Source organism: Crocuta crocuta, unplaced genomic scaffold, assembly GCF_008692635.1.
Source record: "Crocuta crocuta isolate KB4526 unplaced genomic scaffold, BGI_CrCroc_1.0 scaffold1, whole genome shotgun sequence".
Classification (NCBI taxonomy): Eukaryota; Metazoa; Chordata; class Mammalia; order Carnivora; family Hyaenidae; genus Crocuta; species Crocuta crocuta.
In genome coordinates this window covers 5,862,986-5,883,701 of record NW_027527930.1, presented here as the reverse complement: position 1 = coordinate 5,883,701, position 20,716 = coordinate 5,862,986, and the positions used below count along the sequence as shown (strand labels likewise).

Genomic DNA, 20,716 nt, shown 5'->3' with positions numbered 1-20,716 from the left:
ATGCAAGGTGTGATCAACTTGAATCACTTCATTTTTTTTCATTTGCTCATTGTTTCACTGATTCATTTTAACAATGTTATTAAGACCTGGACAGGAGAGGCTATCTCAACCTACCTCCACATAGCCAACCTACCAAAATGACTAAAAGGGTTCCATTTCTTCTGTAAAACATGGGAGCTGATGCCCAGGGCTCGTGGAACAAATCAGAAAGTAGTTTAAAAAACCATGCCTGGCCCTACCTGTTGACTTTCATGATAATCAAGAGACAATTGTGTATATTTCCCAATCTGGTTTTGCTAGTTCTTTCACAGTAAATCATGTAATTTAATTAAAACAGTATAAACAAATGACAACAGAATGTGAGAAGAAAACAGTTGTTATTTCTATAAAAACTAAATTGAATGTTCTGGAAAGGCTCTTGAGAACTAAAATGAATTAGTAAGGATTTAGATATAAATAGGATAATCATGAAGATTGGGAGATTTTTTTTAACATTTATTTACTTATTTTGAGAGAGAATGCATGCATGCACATAGGGTTGGGGAGAGGGATGGTGGGCACAGAGAGGGAAAGAGAATGCCAAGCAGGCTCCACTCTGTCAGCGCAGAGCCTGATGTGGGGCTCAATCCCACAAATGACCTGAGCCAAAATCAAGAGTCAAGCACTTAACCAACTGAGCCACCCAGACACCGTGGGAGATATCTTAAAAATCAATAAGAATTTTCACTGAGATAGTTTCACTCTCAAACTAAAAATAAGAGGCAATGATTCACAGGTATTATTAATACCAGAAGATGATTCAAAATTCCAACCAGTAAGTCCCAAAGATCTGTGGACCCACATCAAAAGACTGATGAATGAATATTTAAATGATTTATGTTATAATACAATATTTAAGGTAAATATGCATTGTTCTATAATTTCCTACTTGAACCAATTTTTTCTATTAATCATCAAACCGTATGTCCCAGTATAATGTAGGTTAAGTAATATAGACGAGTCTTCTCCTATGTAAAATAAAGAAGATAACTCCTACTCATAAGGCTGCTTTGAAGATGAGATAAAATTATCCTTATAAAGGAATACTTGCCGCATAGTATGATACATTACTCACTAGCTAACACCAATATGCGAGTGAGGGGTAGGACAATGGTTAAAAGCAATGGCATGGGGAACCAGTCTTCCTTCCACCCCAGCTGAATTACTTATTGGCCCGGTGACCTTGGGAAGTTACTTATGCGATCTGTGCCTCAAATCTTTCACCGGTAAAATGTATATGATAAGAGCTCTAACTACCCAGGATTAGTATGAGGATTCAACGAAATAATAAATGTAAAGTGCCTGGGACATAATAAATAAATGCTTAATGTAATAAATTTTAGCCATTATTATTTTGTATATTATTGGTTTTTCAGCAAGATAGAGAATTGTTCTTTCTTAGAGCATCCAGATATTTGTTATTACCACAGTCCCTTTGGCTCTATGCTTCTCACTCTCTGGGAAGAACATAGGACTCAATCCAATTTATTTTAGCACAGGCAGATCAACAGTGCCATCTAGTGACAATTTTCTAATAAATTCACCAAGGGAGAAAGGTTGCCCCAAATGGGTAAAATTTCTACAGATATGAATTTAATTTTTTAATTTGTTTATTTTTGAAAGAGAGAGAGAGAGAGAGAAAGCTCATGAGTGCAGAAGTCTTGTGAAAAAGATAGAGGGACAGAGAATCCCAAGCCGGCTCCGCACTAATAGCACAGAGCCCGACATGGGGCTTGAACCCTGAACCGTGGTTTCATGACCCGAGCCGAAGTCGGATGCTCAACTGCCTGGGACACCCAGGCGTCCTGCATTTAATTTTTAAAACAAAGTAACTCCAAAGTTTTAGATTTGGAAATTTGGAAATTTGTGATGTGTTTTTTAATAATTATTTGAATTTAGTACAGCTACAGGTGGGAGAAATTTTTTAAAAACTACAAGAAGAGTGCTTGGCAAATATGGTACAAAGAAGACTGTTTTTTAATATGAGCCAAACAATTGGGTTTGAACCCACTGCCAATTTTTTTGGAAAGATTTCCAACGTTAATAAATCACTAAGAGAATTAGAAATGTGAATTTTTGGTAAAATTTAAACAGCACGCAAGTTACATACAAAGTCATTAAGTTATGTGGTTAGATAAAGTATAATCGATACCATACAAGGATCTCATGCAATAGCACCATTCAGCTTTTACTTTCTGCAAGTCAAAATTTATAGAACTCAAAACTAGGGGTACCCGAGTGGCTCAGTCAGTGTCTCAGTACCTGACATTGGCCCAGATCATGATCTCATGGTTCATGGGTTTGAGCCCTGCGTCAGGCTCTGTGCTGACAGCTCAGAGCCTGGAGCCTGCTTCAGATTCTGTCTCTCCCTCTCTCTCTGCCTCTCCTCCACTCACACTCTGTCTTTCTCTGCCTCTCAAAAATAAATAAAAGTGTTAAAAAAATTTTTTTAATACTGTAACCTATACTATAGGGCCATTCTCACTTCGCTCAGTTGAAATACACATGAATTTCAGAGCCGCAATTCAGTTAAATAGCACCAATCATCAAAAAACACAGTTCAAATTTCAGCTATCGTGGTAAATTAACTATGAGTAATTATGTACGGGCTGCTGGCCCTCTGGTCCACAAATCACCATGTAAATGAAGACGAACATCATGATCAGTGAGCACCATGTCTGTCACTTCTTTAAAAGTCCGTTGATGATTGATCACTGCACATTTGTCACTTGGGTCAAACATCAACAGCAAATCATATTTCCTCCTTGTCTCCCGGTGACCCACTCACACGACATTTCACAAAAGTAGAGAACCAACAGAAGGAATTAACCTGGAAGGGTGACAGGGCAGCAAAAATGTAAAATAAAATAAAGTATGGTGATGCCGGAAGCGAAATGAGATGTGAATTAGAAGGTCTGAAAATGGCAACAGCAGAGCAAAGACAGCAGAAACCCATGCCACCATGAAGGGAAGAGCTATGATTAAGTCCCTTCAGGAGGGTTCTGAGAGAATGGAAATGGGTCGTGCAAGAACTAGGTGACCCTGGAATGTCGACTCTGGGCCCTTTGGAGCGATGTGGATTTGCAGCCGTGGGAGCTTAATGAAGGCGGACTGTTTTCCCGTACATGAGGAAGATTCCTGTGACAAAAAGGAAGACAACTTCCCAGAGGAAGTGGCACCAGCATAAACCATCGCATAAAAGAAACTCTCGGAGAGATTTCAGAACTGTGATAAAACTACAAACCATAAGAAGACTGCTTGGCAAATGATTACGAAGAACGGAATGGAAGCTCATCCAAACTCAGAGAGGCATATGTGGGTGAATTCACCAAGGTGTAGGAAAGATGCTTGCTCCGTATTGTAAGTTACAGGAGGAGAAGGCAAGCTACTGTTCAAACTCCTCTGAACAAGTTTTTTTTGCAAAGAAATAATACTTTAATTCTTGATGTTTCTAACATTGTAAATTATAGTGTGCTGAAAAAATATTGGTGTCACTCTTTTTTACCCATTTCCCTATAAGTTTATGAACCACAGTGAGAGAGTGTTTCATGTTTTGGAAGAACGTTTTAAAGGTCAGAGAACGACTGTTATTTCCCCCCTTGATTTTTTTAAGGTTGCTTTGCCCTGTTTCAGTGCACACAGTCATTTCCATGGTCCTGCGCTATTGTACCAAGGGGACTACGTGTAAATTTTTCCTTTACAAGTCATTGCGAGCATCAGTCATCCAGGCTTTGTTAACAATTAGCTGCTAGTGTAAGAGCTGGTCCCCTCATGAACATATATTTTTTTTAATTTTTTAAAAAAGTTTTATTTATTTTTGAGAGACAGACAGAGACAGCATGAGCAGGGGAGGGTAAGAGAGAGGGGAAGACACAGAATCTGAAGCAGGCTCCAGGCTCTGAGCTGGCAGTCAGCACAGGGCCCAATGCGGGGCTCGAACCCACGAACCGTGAGATCATGACCTGAGCCGAGGTCGGACGCCTAACTGACTGAATCACCCAGACACCCCTGTGGACAGATTTTCTAAACTACCTGTGGTATTGTGATAGAATGCTGAAAGATGCCCTTTCTCCTCACCAAAGCAGACATATATGAGAGCCTTATGTACCTGGCAGTGGTAACTGAACCAATATACCACTGACTCGCGGGTCCATATTCAATTGATCAGTTATATCCAAAAGTTCTTCCTGAGAAACATCCTTCGGTTTTAGAATGATCTCACTACAGATACCTGGAGGAAAAACAAACACAGAAAAACAGAACACATTTGACCAGCAGAGATGTGGTTTTCAATAATGGTGTTTTACACAGTGTGCAACATAATTTCTCTGCTTCTGTCCCATTGGAAGGAAAGGCCCTCCTAAAAAATGATGTTCAAACCACCATTAAAAGGGATTTCTCAATGAGTACAGATGTTTTCTCATGATTCACATGCACTTTTGGCCCAGTATCCTATTGCATTTATTTGTGATAAGCTACCATTAAGAGATATGAATCTAGTAAATATACTAATACCACTTGTCACCATTATTAGGCTAAGTTCAGCAGGCTAAACTGGCCACATTTATTATCTGATTAAAGCAAATATAATAAAAACAGGCTTTTAAAAAACTGAAATACAGTGGACACACAATGTTACATTAGTTTCAGGTATACAACACAGTGATTCGACAAGTGTGTTCATTTTTCTAGCTAGGCTCATCACAAGGGTAGCTACCACCTGTCAGCATACAATGCCATTACAATACCACTGGTTACATTCCCTATGCTGTACCTGAAAATGGGCCCTTTAATATTTATTTCATTTTGAGAGAGCTCAGTGAGGAAGGGCAGAGACAAGGGGACAGAGGATCTGGAATGGGCTCTGTGCCGACAGGCTGACAGCACGGAGCCCAACACAGAGCTCGAACTCACAAACTGTGAGATCATAACCTGAGCCAAAGCTGGATGCTCAACTGACTGAGCCACCCAGGCACTCTTAAAGAATGGGCTCTTTAAATGCGCAATGTTCCTCTGACATATCACCATAGGATCTGAAATCACACTGAATTAATTCAATAAGAAAGCTGGAGAAAAAGATTAAGAAATGAATGTAAACTTTGGTAACTCATCTCTAATAATAATGGTAATAATAATACATATTATTCAAATAGCACTTATTTGACAATTATCATTGATAATGATTGCTCTTTGAAGTAAAACAAGAAGACACGATTTAGTAACAAGAACAACTAAAGCTCATCCCCACCTACAGCAGACGCGGCTCTGATCTTCTTCCTGACGTACGTATGGCTTGCTGGGTTATCACCCACCAAAATGATACTGAGGTGGGGTCTTCTGTTCCCAAGGGAAATCCACGATTCCACACCTCTGTGTATTTCTTTCTGGATTTGCTCGGCCATTTCAGTTCCAGAGATAATAATGGCATCATGTCTGTGGAAAACAAAAGAATGAATACAGCACTAAAAAGACAATAAGGAACATTCAACCACATAATCTCAAGTTACAAGATGGAACAACACATCTATGATTCTCCAAGTGAGCAACCTTAAATCAACCCCCAGAAAAGCATAAAAAAATACACATATTGAAAAGGCTTTCTTGCTCTCCATGATCTCAAACTTCAAAGTGGTGAATTAATGTTACTCTTACTGTGTGTTTTTTTAAGGTATTTGATAAAGTATAAGATGGGTTCTTTCTTCCCGCTGCCCCTGTCCTTTCACTATTGAAACGCCCAACAGAAGCAGATCTGTATGTAGCACATGATTATTACACAAAATCCCAAATGCAGGTCAATCAATATCGTGAAGAAAGGAAAAGGAGAGGGAAGAAGCAGAAGAGAAAAAAGAGAAAAGGAAACCTTACAGCACCTGAATTCTTTCTAGTACCTGTACACTTTTTATTTTCTAACAAGAACAGGCATCATGAATATCAACCAACACAAACAAACCATGAGTTTGCTGCCCCTTTCAAATAAGTCAACTGTCCTTTCTAAATGGACATACATAGGGATGCCTGGGTGGCTCAGTTGGTTAAGCGTCTGACTTCGGCTCAGGTCATGATCACACGGTTCATGGGTTCGAGCCTTGCATCAGGCTCTGTGCTGACTGCCAGCTCAGACCCTGGAGCCTGTTTCAGTCTGTGACTCCCTCTCTCTCTGACCCTCCCCTGCTCACGCTGTCTCTCTCAGAAATAAATAAAACATTTAAAAAATTTTTTTAAAGAGGATATANAACAAACCATGAGTTTGCTGCCCCTTTCAAATAAGTCAACTGTCCTTTCTAAATGGACATACATAGGGATGCCTGGGTGGCTCAGTTGGTTAAGCGTCTGACTTCGGCTCAGGTCATGATCACACGGTTCATGGGTTCGAGCCTTGCATCAGGCTCTGTGCTGACTGCCAGCTCAGACCCTGGAGCCTGTTTCAGTCTGTGACTCCCTCTCTCTCTGACCCTCCCCTGCTCACGCTGTCTCTCTCAGAAATAAATAAAACATTTAAAAAAAATTTTTAAAGAGGATATACACACACACAGAGAGAGAGAGAGAGAGAGAATGAACCAAATCAAAAATACTCCATTTCAATCTGGCACCAGGGGTCCAGAGTGTCTATTCAGGTTCACACAATTTTGACATGAACACTGTTCTACTATCAAGCGATGGTGAAATGTGATCTGTGGATACATACACCAAAGTTGCCTGGGAAGCTTGCTCAACCTGCAGATTCCCTCACTCATGATTCAAAATAGCCTGGAAATCTGCATGTCTAACAAGTTCCTGCAGGTATTCTTGTCCACGACCATGTTCGAAAACCACTCCCTCAGTCCAATACAAAAGTATATTTTAAAAATAATCATCACCATGGGTAAGTAATTAATTGAGCAAATAAACAGATTAGAGAATACAATTCCAACTACATTTTATAACTGTAAGTAAACTCAACTTTTGATTTTGACTTGTCTATGTATCACTAAAACCTTCATAGCTTTCAAGACAAGGAAAATCATGGAAAATTTATTGATCAGTCTTGCTCCACTGTTCTAATTTTATAATAGCTTTAGTGAAGTTTAACTGACAGGGATGCCTGGGTGGCTCAGCCAGTTAGCATATGACTCTTGGTTAGGCTCAGGTCATACTCTCATGGTTCATGGGTTCGAGCCCCGCATTGGTCTCTGTGCTGTCAGCCTTGTGATTCTCTCTCTCCCTCTCTCTCTCTGCCCCTTCCCTGCTCTCTTTCTCTCTCAAAATAAATAAATAAACATTTAAAAAATAGAAAAAACAAGTATAACTGACATAAAACATATTGCACATATTTAAAGTGTGCAATATAATATATATATACACACACCTGGAAAACTATCACCATAATCAAGCAAATGAAACCCCATAAGAATTCTGGTACTCTTTTCTAATTTCACCATTCCCCCTGTCCTGGCCATGCTGCTCCCCAATAAACAGGCAACCACTGGTCTGCTTTGTCACTATATATTAGTTTGTACCATCACAAATTTTGTACAAATGGAATCATGCACAACATACTCTTTATCCACCTACTTTCACTCAGCATAATTAAGACTCATTCACGTTGTTGCATATATCAATAGTCCATTTTTTTTTATTGGTAAGTACTTTTCCATTGTATGGATATATCAAAATTTGTTTATCCATTCAATTATTGATGGATACTTGGGTTGTTTCCAGTTTTTAGTCATGGCAAATAAAGCTGTTATAAACATCCATACACAAGTCATTGTATGTACAATGAGCAAATACCTAGGAGTGGAATGGCTGGGTCATACGGTAGGTATATTTATATTTGTAAGAAATTTCCCATCTGTTTCACACAGTGGGTGGACCATTTTACATTTCTACAGGCAGCATATGAGAGTTCTACTTGCTCCACATACTCACCATAACCTGGTATGCCTAGTCTCTCAAATTTTTGACATTCAAGTAGCTATGTGGTGGTATCTCACTGTGCTGCTAATTTGCATTCCAATAATAAATAATAATGTCAAGCATCCTGTCCGGTGCTTATTTATCAACTGCCTATCTTCCTTGGTGAATTGTGTAATTTAACATTTTGCCTATTGTTCTATAGGTTGTTTCTTTATTGAGTTTTGAAAGTTCTTCATACATCCTAGGTCCAAGTCCTTTATCAGATAAGTAATTTGAAATATTTTCTCATAGTTGGTGCTTTGCTTTCTCATTCTCTTAACTGTGTCTTTGGAAGATCCGTTCTCAATTTTGATGTATTTCCATCAGTTTTCCTTTTATGGATCATGCCTTTGGTGAGGAGTATAAGAAATCTTTGCCTAACTTAAGGTCGCAAAGGTTTTCTTCAATGTTTCCTTCTAGAACTTTTATGTATTCGGGTTATACATTTAGTTTTATTCCTGGTTTGATGGAACTTTATATCAGGATATTGTCAAAGCTTTTTTTATTTTTTATATGTGTGTATAGAGATAATCATATGATCACACAATTTTTTGGTTTTGGTCTGTTAATATGATGAATTATATTGATTGATTTTCGAATGTTAAACCAATATTGCATTCCTGGAATAAGCCTCATTTGGTCATGCTGTGCTTATCCTTTCCAGATATTGGGGTTTTATCTAAACTTTTGTTAAATTTTTTGCATCTATGTGCATGAGAGGTATTTATCTGTAGTTTTATTTTCTTGTAAGGTCTTTGAATGGTTTTGGTATCAAGGTGATGCTGCCTTTATAGAATGAGTTAGGATATATGCCATCCACTTCAAACTTCCAGAAGAGTTTCTGCAGAATTGGTATGATTTCTTCCTTAAATGTTTGGTAAAATTCACCCATGAAACCATCTAGTCCTGGAACTTTTATTATGTTAAGGTTTAAAATCAAGTTTAAATGGAGTTAAGATAAAATACTTACTTCTGAATTTAAATTTTATCTTTCAAGATTAGGTAACAAACTTTTTCACTATTTACTATGAACTTCCGGTGCTCGTTTTTTATTAATTCATTTCAGTGATCTTTTAATTCTAAGAGAATGAGGAACTCTTCTATTATAAAATACTAAAGGCTCAGTAATTCCAGCATAAGTCATTTCTAAGAGGTGGTAAAAAATACTTTCGATAAATTGTGTCAACATATTCACATAGGGTAAAATACCATAAAAGTGGGCTTATCTGCTAATACCCTAGAATTCTCTCTTATAAGAAAGAACATGCATTTGTATTTTAAATTACAAAATCACCTGAGCTTATGTTACATTTTAAAGTATATGAATAGAAATTGCTGCTGACATGTTTTATTAGTTGATTCTGTTACAATAATTTGTTCACAGGTTACTGTGAAACTAGCAATCGCTGAACATAATCCACGATAATTATGGCTTAGACATTACAAAGCTGTGTGACTCTGAAAGTGTCAGAGTTGACAATGGGATAAACTGACTAATGACTTCCAAAGACAGACAATCAATATTCAACTTGACTGCACCAGGTTGGGGTCTGAGAGAAGACAGGGCTTACTTCACAGCAAGGATGTGCTAAGTGAGTTTGCTAATTACAGCTGACATGTTAGAGCCTGGTCTAGTTGGTATTTATGTGTAAATACTCAGAAGACTGCCACCCAATTATAAATACGAACTTTGAGGATTTTTCAGTAGCAGCTGGTTCTGCCTATGGGTTCCCGCAATGCCTGCAGAGCCTAGGCAAGCCCAGCTTTGTGGAGGATACGATATAAGGATAAATGAAGCAACCTGGAATTAGTAGAGACTCTAAGGAAGGATGCCCCTATCAGTCTATATGCTGGAAGAACTGGTAAATACACACATTATCTAGCTCAGTGCATGAATGAATGAGACTTTTCAACATGCAGATTGTTGAAAAATGTTAAATATCAACAATAGTGTGAATTTCAGCCACAGAAGCAGACAGCTCCTAAGAGTTCTCCCTGGCTCAAGTCCATCTCTACCAAACCATCTTCTGCAGTGCAGCCAGAGTGATTTTCCAAATCTAGTCATGCCACTTCCTTGGTTAAAACACCTCACGTACAAGCCTGATGTTTACTTATTTAATAAATACACACTGAAAACCTTCCATCTGCCAGGCACTTATTCTAGGCACTGGAAATATAAATAACAGTGTACAAAACAAACTGCCCACTTTTGTGGGGACTATATTCTAATAGAAGAAGACATAACAAGCAAATTTTTTTAAAGGCAAATATTTATATCATGTGTGAAAAACAGAAGGAAAGGGCCTATCTGGAGGTCAGAGCTGTCATCTTACACAGATGGGGTAAGGTGTCTCTTCTCTGATGAATCAGGTGATACTTCATCATAAATGAAGGAGATGAAGGAAACGTGTGGCTCCGTCCCTTAAGTGACCAATTCTGGGTTTCAGCTCAGGTCATGATCTCACAGCGTGTGAGTTCGAGCCCCACATCTGGCTCTGCACTGACAGTATGGAACCTGCTTGGGATTCTTTTTCTCTCTCCCTCTCTCCCTCTGCTCCTCCTGCGCGCTCGCTCTATTTCTCCCTCTCTCAAAATACATTTAAAAACATGAAGGTGAGCCAGAAGTGGTGTATCAGGATTAGAAACAGTAGCTGAGGCTGCAATCACCACACCTGTTGTGAACTCCATATGATGCATCACCCTGAGCCCACCCACTGAGGGTGCCTCCTCCATTCCCAGGGGACTTTAGCGAGTCCTGAGGGGCAAAGCAGCAGGGGCACCTCTCTTTAGATGAGGGCATGGGAAGAGAGCTCAGTGGCTGTGAAGAGTGCCCGCTGGAGAGAGCAGCTTTTATTTTTAAGTACTGTGTGCACCCAATGTGAAGCTTGAACCCATAACCCTGAGATCAGGAATCACATGCTCCGGGGTAGGAGTTAAGATGGTGGAGAAGTAGGGGACCAGGATTTCCCTTATCCCTAAAACACAGCTCTACTGGGGTTAGAACCCTCGAAACACCCAGGAAGTCAGTCTGCAGAGTGGCAGAAATGCCTCTACAGGTGGAGGGAGACAGGATGGTGGGACAGAGCGGCGTGTGGCTGAACTGGGTGAGACAAAATAGCTTAGGCACAGAGGAGGGAGCCCTTCTGTGGAGAGACCAGAGGGAGAGGAAGAGACGCTGTGGACCCCGGTACTGTTAGGACAAGAGAAAACCATCTCCCCACCTTGAACTGCGGAACGAGAAATAAGAGTGCCGGTTTCTACTTTGCAAACAGCCTTAGGAGCTGAAGATCAGAGTTGTCAAAAGTGCGTGACCTTCCTCCAGAGCGATGCCAAGCCGCCCTGTGCGGCCGCCTGGCGGGGAGGGAGCCGGCCCCAGAGAGAGGCAGCGATCTCAGGGGAGCACTGGGAGAGGACAGTCCCCTCCCTCGAGTACTGTGGGAATAGGGCTTATCACCCCACAAAGGACAAAAGACCCCGCAGGAGCCAGCCAGAGGTGGAGTGGCACTACCCTAGATCCGGTCCATGCAGCGCGGGACCCAAGACATGGGTGTGAATGCCAGCTGAGCGCCTAGGAGGCGGGGGACACTGCGGTGCAGGACAGGTGACCACCATGCTACTCTGTGATGGCAGCCTGAGCAGCGTGGTTTGAGACACCGGGTCTGGGGAGGAGAGACTGGGGTGTCCCCATTTTTCCCCCCATCACCAACAGGGTGGGACTTCCGGGAACAGGACACCCGTCCCCAGTAGAGGAGGGACCTGCGTACACCAAACACCACCCCTCCAAGCCCGGTAACTGCTAATACAAGAATAGGATTGACACTGAGTGAACCAAAGCTTACAGAAATGTGTCCCTTCAAAAGCAACGGAAGAAACTTATCCCTTCGAAAGCATAGGAAGAAATGTAAGAATTGAACAATAATGGCTCAAACAATATAAAAGCAATTTTGAAAGTCTGTTGGGGGTGGAATTGTGTCTCCCAAAAAAACACGTTCAAAACCTTTGTACAGGGGCGCCTGGGAGGCTCAGTCGGTCAAGCGTCCGACTTCGGCTCAGGTCGTATCTCACGGTTCGTGGGTTCAAGCCCCACGTTGGGCTCTGTGCTGACATCCAGCTCAGAGCCTGGAGCCTGTTTCAGATTCTGTGTCTCCCTCTCTCTCTGACCCTCCCCTGCTCACGCTGTGTCTCTCTCAGAAAAAATAAAACATAAAACAAAAAACAAAAAAGAAAAACCTTTGTACAAATCCTTTGTACCTGTGACTGGACCTTATTTGGAAATAAGATATTTGGGGGATATAGTTAAGATGTACGGTGAGGATGAGGTCATACAGGAGTAGAGGGGGCCCGTAGGCCAATGTGACTTCTATCCCTATCATAAGAGAAGAAACACAAGAGACACATAGGAAGACCCAGAGGGAAGACGGCCCTGTGATCATAGAGGCAAAGACTTGGAATCATGCAGCTATATATAGACCAAGGAAAAGTAAGAATTTCCAGCAAGAAGAGGAGGGGAGAGCATGGGTCTGCAGAAACCTTCATTTCAGATGTCTAGCCTCCAAAAGTGTGGGGCTCCATTTGAACCATCTAGTTGCTTCGAACCATCTAGTCTGTGGCCTTAGTAAACAAATACATGTATAATCCTAGTTTACAATATTCAAACTTGTGGAAGAATCTTTTGATGGAGCTATTTTTCACCGAATACATTTATATTTTGGAATGCAATGGCATAGAATGGCCTGTATTTACTACATCTAAACATGGCAAGATATTTGAAAAGTCATAAATAGAAACAACTTGATGACATGTAACATAAGGATTTGTCAAATAAAGGAACTCTGAAAGGAGACACCAAGACAGCAACTGTGAAACTACTTAGGCTAAAATATCTTTACATTTCAATATGAAAACAACTAGAATTGAGACTATGTTCCATTCAGCAGTTTGCTCTGAGCTCTCCAGGTGCTTTAGTATCTGCAGAGAAAGTACTTTCTTGAAAACTAAAAATACTACTGTCTAAAGAAAAAAAATAATTTCCAACTCAAAAAAAACTGCATTACACTTAATTTTATGCCATTACACTTAATTTTAAAGTTAAGTGTAAGATCATTTTTTTTCTAGAAAATGATCAGTATCAACCTATTAAAGATATGGCAAAGAAACTAATTCAAGTAAGTATACATACCAAGAATTCAGCCTGTGTTAAAAGTTAGTAGTCACATAATTAACATTAAAAATTAAATATAATATTATAAAATTAAGATCAGCATTTTCAATTGTTTTAATATATAAGGATATATAACCATTTAAAATGTGAATTTTGAAGATACTTTTGAATAGAAGTCTTTTATAGGTTCTAATATATTTACAAATCAATAAATACTCCAAATATGTCATTTTCATTACTTTAACATCTCTTTTTACTCTTAAAAATGTTGTTAGGTAGAAAAATTATATAGTCAACATTGCCATTAATACACACCAAAAGTGCAGTCAATTTGACTTTGGTATTTTTCACAAGATGCACCCTGTCATTACTTGCTCAGGCAACATTTCCTGAAAAGGTAATCTTGCCAGGACCCCCCAAGAAGGCAGGACATACAGCTCTCTATTTAACCATTCTCCCCTCATTGCCGGGCTGGCACTAAAATGTGGCTTTATTAAAAAACGATAAATCACAGCGGGGGAGTGGTAATAGGGCAGGATAATGCTGTATAAATTACTTCCCCCAGGCCAAAAGTCAGCCCCGGTTCACCATTAATAGTGTAAAAGGAGATTTCAAAATGGAGCAAGCAAGCCTAAGATTTTACAGTTGGGTGGAGAAGCCACAAGGGAGGAGGAATTTATGGAGCACCTCATTGGAGGAACTATGAACTTTCCATCAGCTATGAGCCCTTTGCCTAGACTTAACTTCCTCCTCACCCAGACACCTGAATTGTTCCTTTACTTTGGAAGAAGCCAATGGAGGTAACAAGCAAGCATCATCCCTTATTGGCATATTAACCCAACCAATCTAAATTAACCTAGTTTCAATCTCTGTTTTGTATCAAGGACCTAAATAAGAACTGCAGTTGTGACTTTTTTTTATAACTCCGTCCCCTCTTTTGTCTTCCTCACAACAGGAGTCAGATTTCTAGCTGAATCTGGGTCTCCCAAACGGCAGTTCTAATTGCCCAAATAAATGTCTGTTTGCTTACATTTCCAGTAACAGGAGCTAGAATATGGTGGGACAAGTCACTTAACTGCTCTGAAAGGAATGCAATTTCCTCATCTATATAATGGAAATGTCCTCTGTTTAACTTCTAGAAAAGGGTTTGGCTAAAACTTGATTGGCTGATTGGCAAAAATTGCTCTTTTAAGTGCCAGATGGAGCCATTCTCAAGTAATCTAGAGAAATATAAAACCAGAAAGCCACCATTTAGTTTTGTTTCCAGGAGCTTGTTTATTTATATATATTTTCCAGGAAATAAACTGTAAGTATCTTCATCTATGGTTACTAGAACCAAATGTAGTCTTTAATTAACTAAAGCAAAATAGTAAATTGAAGGGAAAAAAAAATCACTACTTTTCCTGGATATCAAAATACTCCTTCACAAAACAGTAAAATAACAACAAATAAAGTCTACCCAAGATCCCGTGTATTTACTTTGTATACTTGACACCATGTGTCTGCATCTAGGTTCCAATCTCATTTTCAGCCGCAGCTGTAATTAGAGCTGCAGTGGACTGTTTTATGATCTATAAAGACTAACAGTCTAATACAACCATTAGCAATTCAAATTTCTCTGCAGGTCATACCATAGCTTAATCACTGTGTATTTTAGGGCTTCAGATGGAGATCTTGAGTTTGAATGAATAGAAATGAAACCCAAGGGAACCAGGACAAAATAATTATTCATGTAATAAAACCAATCACTAGCACTAGGAAGCCTTTTAAAGTAAATAAATTTTTTTAAGCGCATGAATACTTACGAATGTTAAGTTTATGGTCTTTTACAATCATTTCATTTCATATCCTAAAATACTGTACATACATCTTAAAAGTTATTTTATCAGAAATTATGCTTTGGTTAATCAGTAAAAACATACCTAAAAGTAAGCTCTTTTCATCATGCATAATTGTTATTCAATGTTGCAATTTAACTCTTTCAGGACCCTAATGCGTAAATCAGAGCATCAGTACCTACCTAAACAACATCTATGCTCTTTCAGAATCTTAGATACTAAGCTTTGTACCATAAGAAACTTTGGGCAGTCTGCTCAATCATACGGACAGCTTCTCATAACAATCTTTTGAATGTTTAATATAAAATACACAGGTTTGCAAGTTTTACTGAAATATTGTGATCACATTTTTTTAAGCATTAAAATAACAGTATCTAAGTGGCAGGTCTAATAACTACCATAATAACAGCAGTGATGAACGTATATAATATTTTGAAATCTCTGCAACAACTCCGTAATGTTAAAGACTCTCTGGCTTTTACTGGCAATATCTCAAATACTGCTAATATTACTGTGGTTTGTTGCCACTATTCACAACTGAAGAAAATGTGGAATTTGTTAGAGGTTAGTGATGTCCCATCTAAGTTTATGGATCCCCTAAAATGTATCCAGAAAGTCTCAGGTTAAGAAATACCCTTCATTAGGGGAATCTGACAAGATCATTTTTTTCCTGACAAAATGATTTTCAAGATTTAGATGCAAAATAAGCTTTCTTGATTCACAAAATTTCTACGACATTTGACAAATGATTTCAAAAAGAGGAACAACAATAATGAGATCTGTCAACCATTCCAAATTACTTAAAGAGCAAAGAACTGGGTAGACTGTTCAGGTTCAAACCCTGTCTCCACCATTTATTTACTGTTAACATGGGCAAGTCATTTACTTTCTCTAAGCTTCAATCACACAATCTGGTAATTAGGAATAGCAAGTCTACTTCAGCAGCTGTGAGGATAAAAGGATATACTTATGCAAAAATCCCAGCAAAGTGCTTAGCAGAGTCAAGGCTCACTAAACATTAGTAAGACTTTATTTTTCAACAACATACTGGATTACTTGAAGGCAAGATGATATACATTGCAGTTATTCATAAATAACCAAAGTGGGGAGGGGACATCTAATTTAAACTATATATGCCCTAACTTTAGATATGAATCTTTGGGTAGTCTTTTGGTTTTAGGCACACTCTATAATGTAATTACAGAAACCGACATAGACTATTTTCAGATCATGAAGTGAACAGATCTCCTTGGTATGATGTTGACAAGAACATGACCTGAATCTGAGAGTAAATGATTTTGTATGTCCTAAGAACCAGACATTAAACAACAGCAAAATGGTTATGTAAGTTATGACCAATGGACTTAATACAATATAATGTAGCCAATAAACTGTTAACAAAAACATTAGCAACAACAGAAATGCACAATGATGTAATGTCAAATGGAGCAGCTGGACAAGCCTTCTTGGATAATACCCAACCCCGAGTTCTCTGACACTAATTCAGGTTTATATTATGTTCCATTCTGACCACAAAATTTTCTCTTTTAGGGATTTTTTTTCTGGTCCAAATTGCACTTAACAGCAAATCTCATTTACTACTAATCATTAATTTATCCCACTCATTTGACATTTCAAATGTCTCCCAAGCTCCTACCCCCTTATACCTCACTCTCTAAGCCCAACTATCTTTAAAAACTGTCATTGGGCTCCATGGAATTCCATTAAGAGTATGTGACCATGGAAAATTAAGTGGTGTTTTGTTTTTTCCCTACCGTTTTTATCATCCCATCAAGGTATTGACATGAAAAAAGATATCATTTGAAAAACAAAGATTCAGGTCATTAAAGATACTGCAAAATTATTCCTCAAACCATGACTAAGTAACAAGATCTGAGATTAATAGTAGTCTTTTTATCATCTATTGATAAAAGAAAACTTGGTTTTGGAGACATTACATTAGAACACATTATCTCTGAACAGCTGGGCTACAGAGAACTCAGATATAAGGTAGTAAATGGTGAAATATTTAGGTTCTAAATTTAAAATGACATTAACAACTGCTTAGAAATCAACACCGTAGCCAAACACCTGTCTCATTAGATAGGTAAGGCATTAAGATAGGAAAACCACACAATCACATTTTCCAATAAAACAGGATTTTGAGAAAATGCTTTTGCTAGTCATTGGAATTCTTATGCTGGTTCAAATCAGTGTGAAAAATCAGCTTTAGTAAAGGTCCTAACTGGAGTCTGGGTCCTTCAAGCTTCACAAAGGATAGAAGGGTCTTCAAATCAATTAATTCTATTGCAGAGATAGAAACATTCAATAAGTACTAGAGGGGAGAATCTGAATAAAAATGAACAGCCTTACTGATACACTTTAGTCTTTTTTTCAATTATTAAATTAAACTATCCCGTTTACAAGCTATGAATATTTACCTAACATATCCAGTATCTTTTACTAGCTTCAAATTTTTTTTCTTTTTAAATTCTGGTCTAGCTACAAAATTTATAAAGCCATTGGCAATGAGACATAAAGGAAGGTGAAAGTTTCTTTCAAGAGCTGTAGGCTGGTACACAAAATAGCATTTTCGCAGGAGTGGGTGCCAAATTTATGGGGAAATTATGATTTTAGGAAATCACATTGCAATAGGATAAACATGAAATAAACTCTTAGGATATCCATTTAATTAAGAAAATGAGTTCAGGTGGGATATCTAAAGCAGCATTTGGGAAGCCCTTGTTTCAGGATACCTGCAAATCTGCTTTGGCCTTGCATTAATGTACAGTACTGTACAGTAATGTAACCTCCCGTCCAAATGGGAACCGCTGATGCCTAGCTCCATACCCTGAAAGCACTGGGCCAAAGACTCATGTGATATTGATAATCCAATGACATGCTGAGTTGTACACTCACACAGCAAGGCAAAATAGTACAAATTTAATTGCTAAAATTTTTTTATTTTTAACTTTTTGGCTGTTTAGGTAATTCATTTCAAGGAACAATAACGGGCAAGAAATAGAGGGGCTTATTTATTTTGTGGATGTTAAATATATTTTCTTCCAATTAATAATATCTAATTTCTCATAAGTTAAGAAAAAAACTCACTGTAAATTTTAAAAATAAGAGAAAACTCAAATGACACTTCAAGATTCTCTAAGTTTCAAATTCTGTCAAAGATTATTTCTTGAAATTCCAATTAAAAAAACTTCATTAAAAAAGTACTTATATGTTCCACTATCACAGGTTATCTAGTCAAAATTGTGAAAAATAATCAAAAATGCTTCTTCATTTTCATTAAAGGCTCCATATAGCTCAGAAACTGGTAATCTGTTAATTTAGAACAGTCAATACTGGGGAAGGAGTTTATCAAACTCAAAGATAATTTTCAGTAAAAATAACACTATAAGGCTCAAAGTTCAAGTCAATAGGAATGATATCAGATTTAAACTACATTCATTGCCTACGAACTAGACAACCAGTGTATAACTATGTATTTTTAAAAAGATGACTGAGGATGGGGACAAGTGGGGAGGCAGACAGTGGCGACCTCTGGAAGATGGAATCTCTTCTCTCTGCTGGTCCTAGAAGAGAAAAGAGACACCAATAAGCATCAACACACTGTCCGAACTCCTCCCCACCCGAGACCCAGCAGTCCACAGGTGTTTCTCAACCTGACAGCCAACTTCACCTTCATATATGGTATTCAGTGCCAAGAGGATGTCAAAACCACCACCCTAACCTAACCTGATTAGGGCTGCCTTAAGAAAATAAAAAACTAGGGGTGCCTGGGTGGCTCAGTGGGTTAAGCATCTGACTTCAGCTCAGGTCAGGATCTCACGGTTCATGGGTTGGAGCCCCACATTGGCTGACAGCCAGCTCAGAGCCCGGAGCCTGTTTCAGATTCTGTATCTCCCTCTCTCTCTGACCCTCCCCTGTTCATGCTGTCTCTCTCTCTCTCTCTCTCAGAAGTAAATAAAACATTTAAAAAAAGAAAAAACTATCCAAAGTACTATTTATAACTATCATCTCTACCAAAGGGGGCTAAAGGCAGCTGGGCTGAAAGTATAAGGAAGTATTCCTTCTATTAAGAACAGCTTTCCAAATTATTGCACTCAACTATTTTAAATTATAAAGAGACCATTAAATATAATCTAAAAGATCTGAATGATCCCTTTGCTTGCACACATTTTCATGAAACAAGTGGCTATAAGGAAATATTTGGGTTGTAACTGTTGTGACTCTCAGTCAATGAACAGGGAGAGGATGGGGTGATGGGTCCTTTACATCAAGCTGACAAAGGGAAATTCATTGACTTCTACAATTTGGGAAAGATTATCCTCACTCTGCAAAGAAGCTCTAGAACAAATGAACCTCGAAAAATAATTTTATCTAAAGAGAGTGACTAGAGTACATAATACTTTGAATTCTGCAGTTCAAACAGAATTCTACAGAATCTGCTTTCCCTAGGTGGTACACTCGGTAATTCCAAGCCAACTGGCAAATTCTTTCAGGCAACATACAGCTTCCATAAACAGCACTCAGAATCATTTATTTTCTCACATCTTTGTGAAGAGCTAACCACTAGAAACACATCTAAAGTAAACCCAATATAAAATACTCTTTTTTATTTCAGTCACTCAAGACTAAGACAAACATATGTATAAAATGGTGAGTTAATCGATTAAAATGAAATAAGTTGTAGCTACGTTTGCACATTATTATTAGTTTCTTCCAAGTATTGTGCTGCTCACTGGGGATACAAAAAGATAAATAAGATACAATTTCTGAGCTCACAGAACTGCAGTGAACATGCATTACTGGAAGCCCTGAAAGTCTGAAAACTCAGCCTCTTCTGAACTCACTGGCTCTGGGTCAGGGGAATGTATTTTTAGATTCTTAAGTCTAAGTTTGCAACTGCAACAAGTAGATGACGGAAAAGCGAAGAGTCCGGGGATACCACTGCATAGAAGAGTTAAAACCATACCAAGTTTTTGTACATGCAGTGCACTAGCCGGCAACGGGGTCCAAAGAGATGCAATGATTCTAAGACTGGCTAACTTCAGTGTAAGATTGAAGAAGTTCGGGAAGCATCATACAGAAAAACGACTGAGAAATCAAGATGATGTTGGACTTTGTGAAATCACTACGAATTTTAGAGCTAAATAAGATCTCAGAATTCCCAATAACAAAGGAATTCAGAATCTCATACACTGGTAAACCACCTCAACAATGCCCACTCCTTTGTTTACAAAACACAACAATAACCAAAACAAAGCAACTCCTAGAAACGAGCCGACAACCTATTTTTAGGGCACCTTTCCAGAGGGCCTCAAACGTCTTCCTAAATCACTCCATTGTACCTGCTGCAAAGTAAGAATATTCCGGCGCCAGAGCCCAAGGCCGACCTTGACCAAGTTGCCCGACTTGAGGCCGGCGCGACCAGCCNGGCCGGCGCCAGCAGCGCACGCCCCGCAGCCCCTCCCGCAGCCCGAGGCTCCGAAGGCGCGGGCATCCACACTCGAACACAGCGAGCGTCCGCGGCGCTCGTACCTCACGCCGCTGCTCCGAAAACCCCGGAGCCCGCAACCGGCTGCTCGCGGCACCCCTAGGGGCAGCACGACGCACCCGCCGAGCGTCAACACGCGGCCCAGGCGACGACGGAGCAGGGAAAAGCCGCGGCCCGGCACCGCCATGGCCGCGAATCGCCGGCTTCCGGACGGAGACTCCTCCTCTCGCC

The 20,716-nt window shown here is 39.2% G+C and overlaps 1 protein-coding gene across 2 annotated transcripts in view; it reads right to left on the bottom strand.

Annotated features, from left to right (window-relative positions):
* The window catches only part of MTHFD2L (methylenetetrahydrofolate dehydrogenase (NADP+ dependent) 2 like), a 138,136-nt gene extending 117,449 nt beyond the window's left edge, over positions 1-20,687 (bottom strand). The window contains exons 1-3 of one of the 2 annotated variants that reach the window (XM_077750332.1): positions 20,530-20,687; positions 5,288-5,472; positions 4,148-4,270 (exon numbers count right to left, since the gene is read on the bottom strand). In XM_077750332.1, the coding sequence (XP_077606458.1) occupies positions 4,148-4,270; positions 5,288-5,472; positions 20,530-20,672 (451 nt within the window). In that variant the 5' untranslated portion in view covers positions 20,673-20,687. Of the gene's footprint in view, positions 1-4,147; positions 4,271-5,287; positions 5,473-16,064; positions 18,561-20,529 lie in introns of those variants that run through there. The other variant, XM_077750341.1, reaches the window with a different exon arrangement.
* Positions 20,688-20,716: the final 29 nt, after the last annotated feature.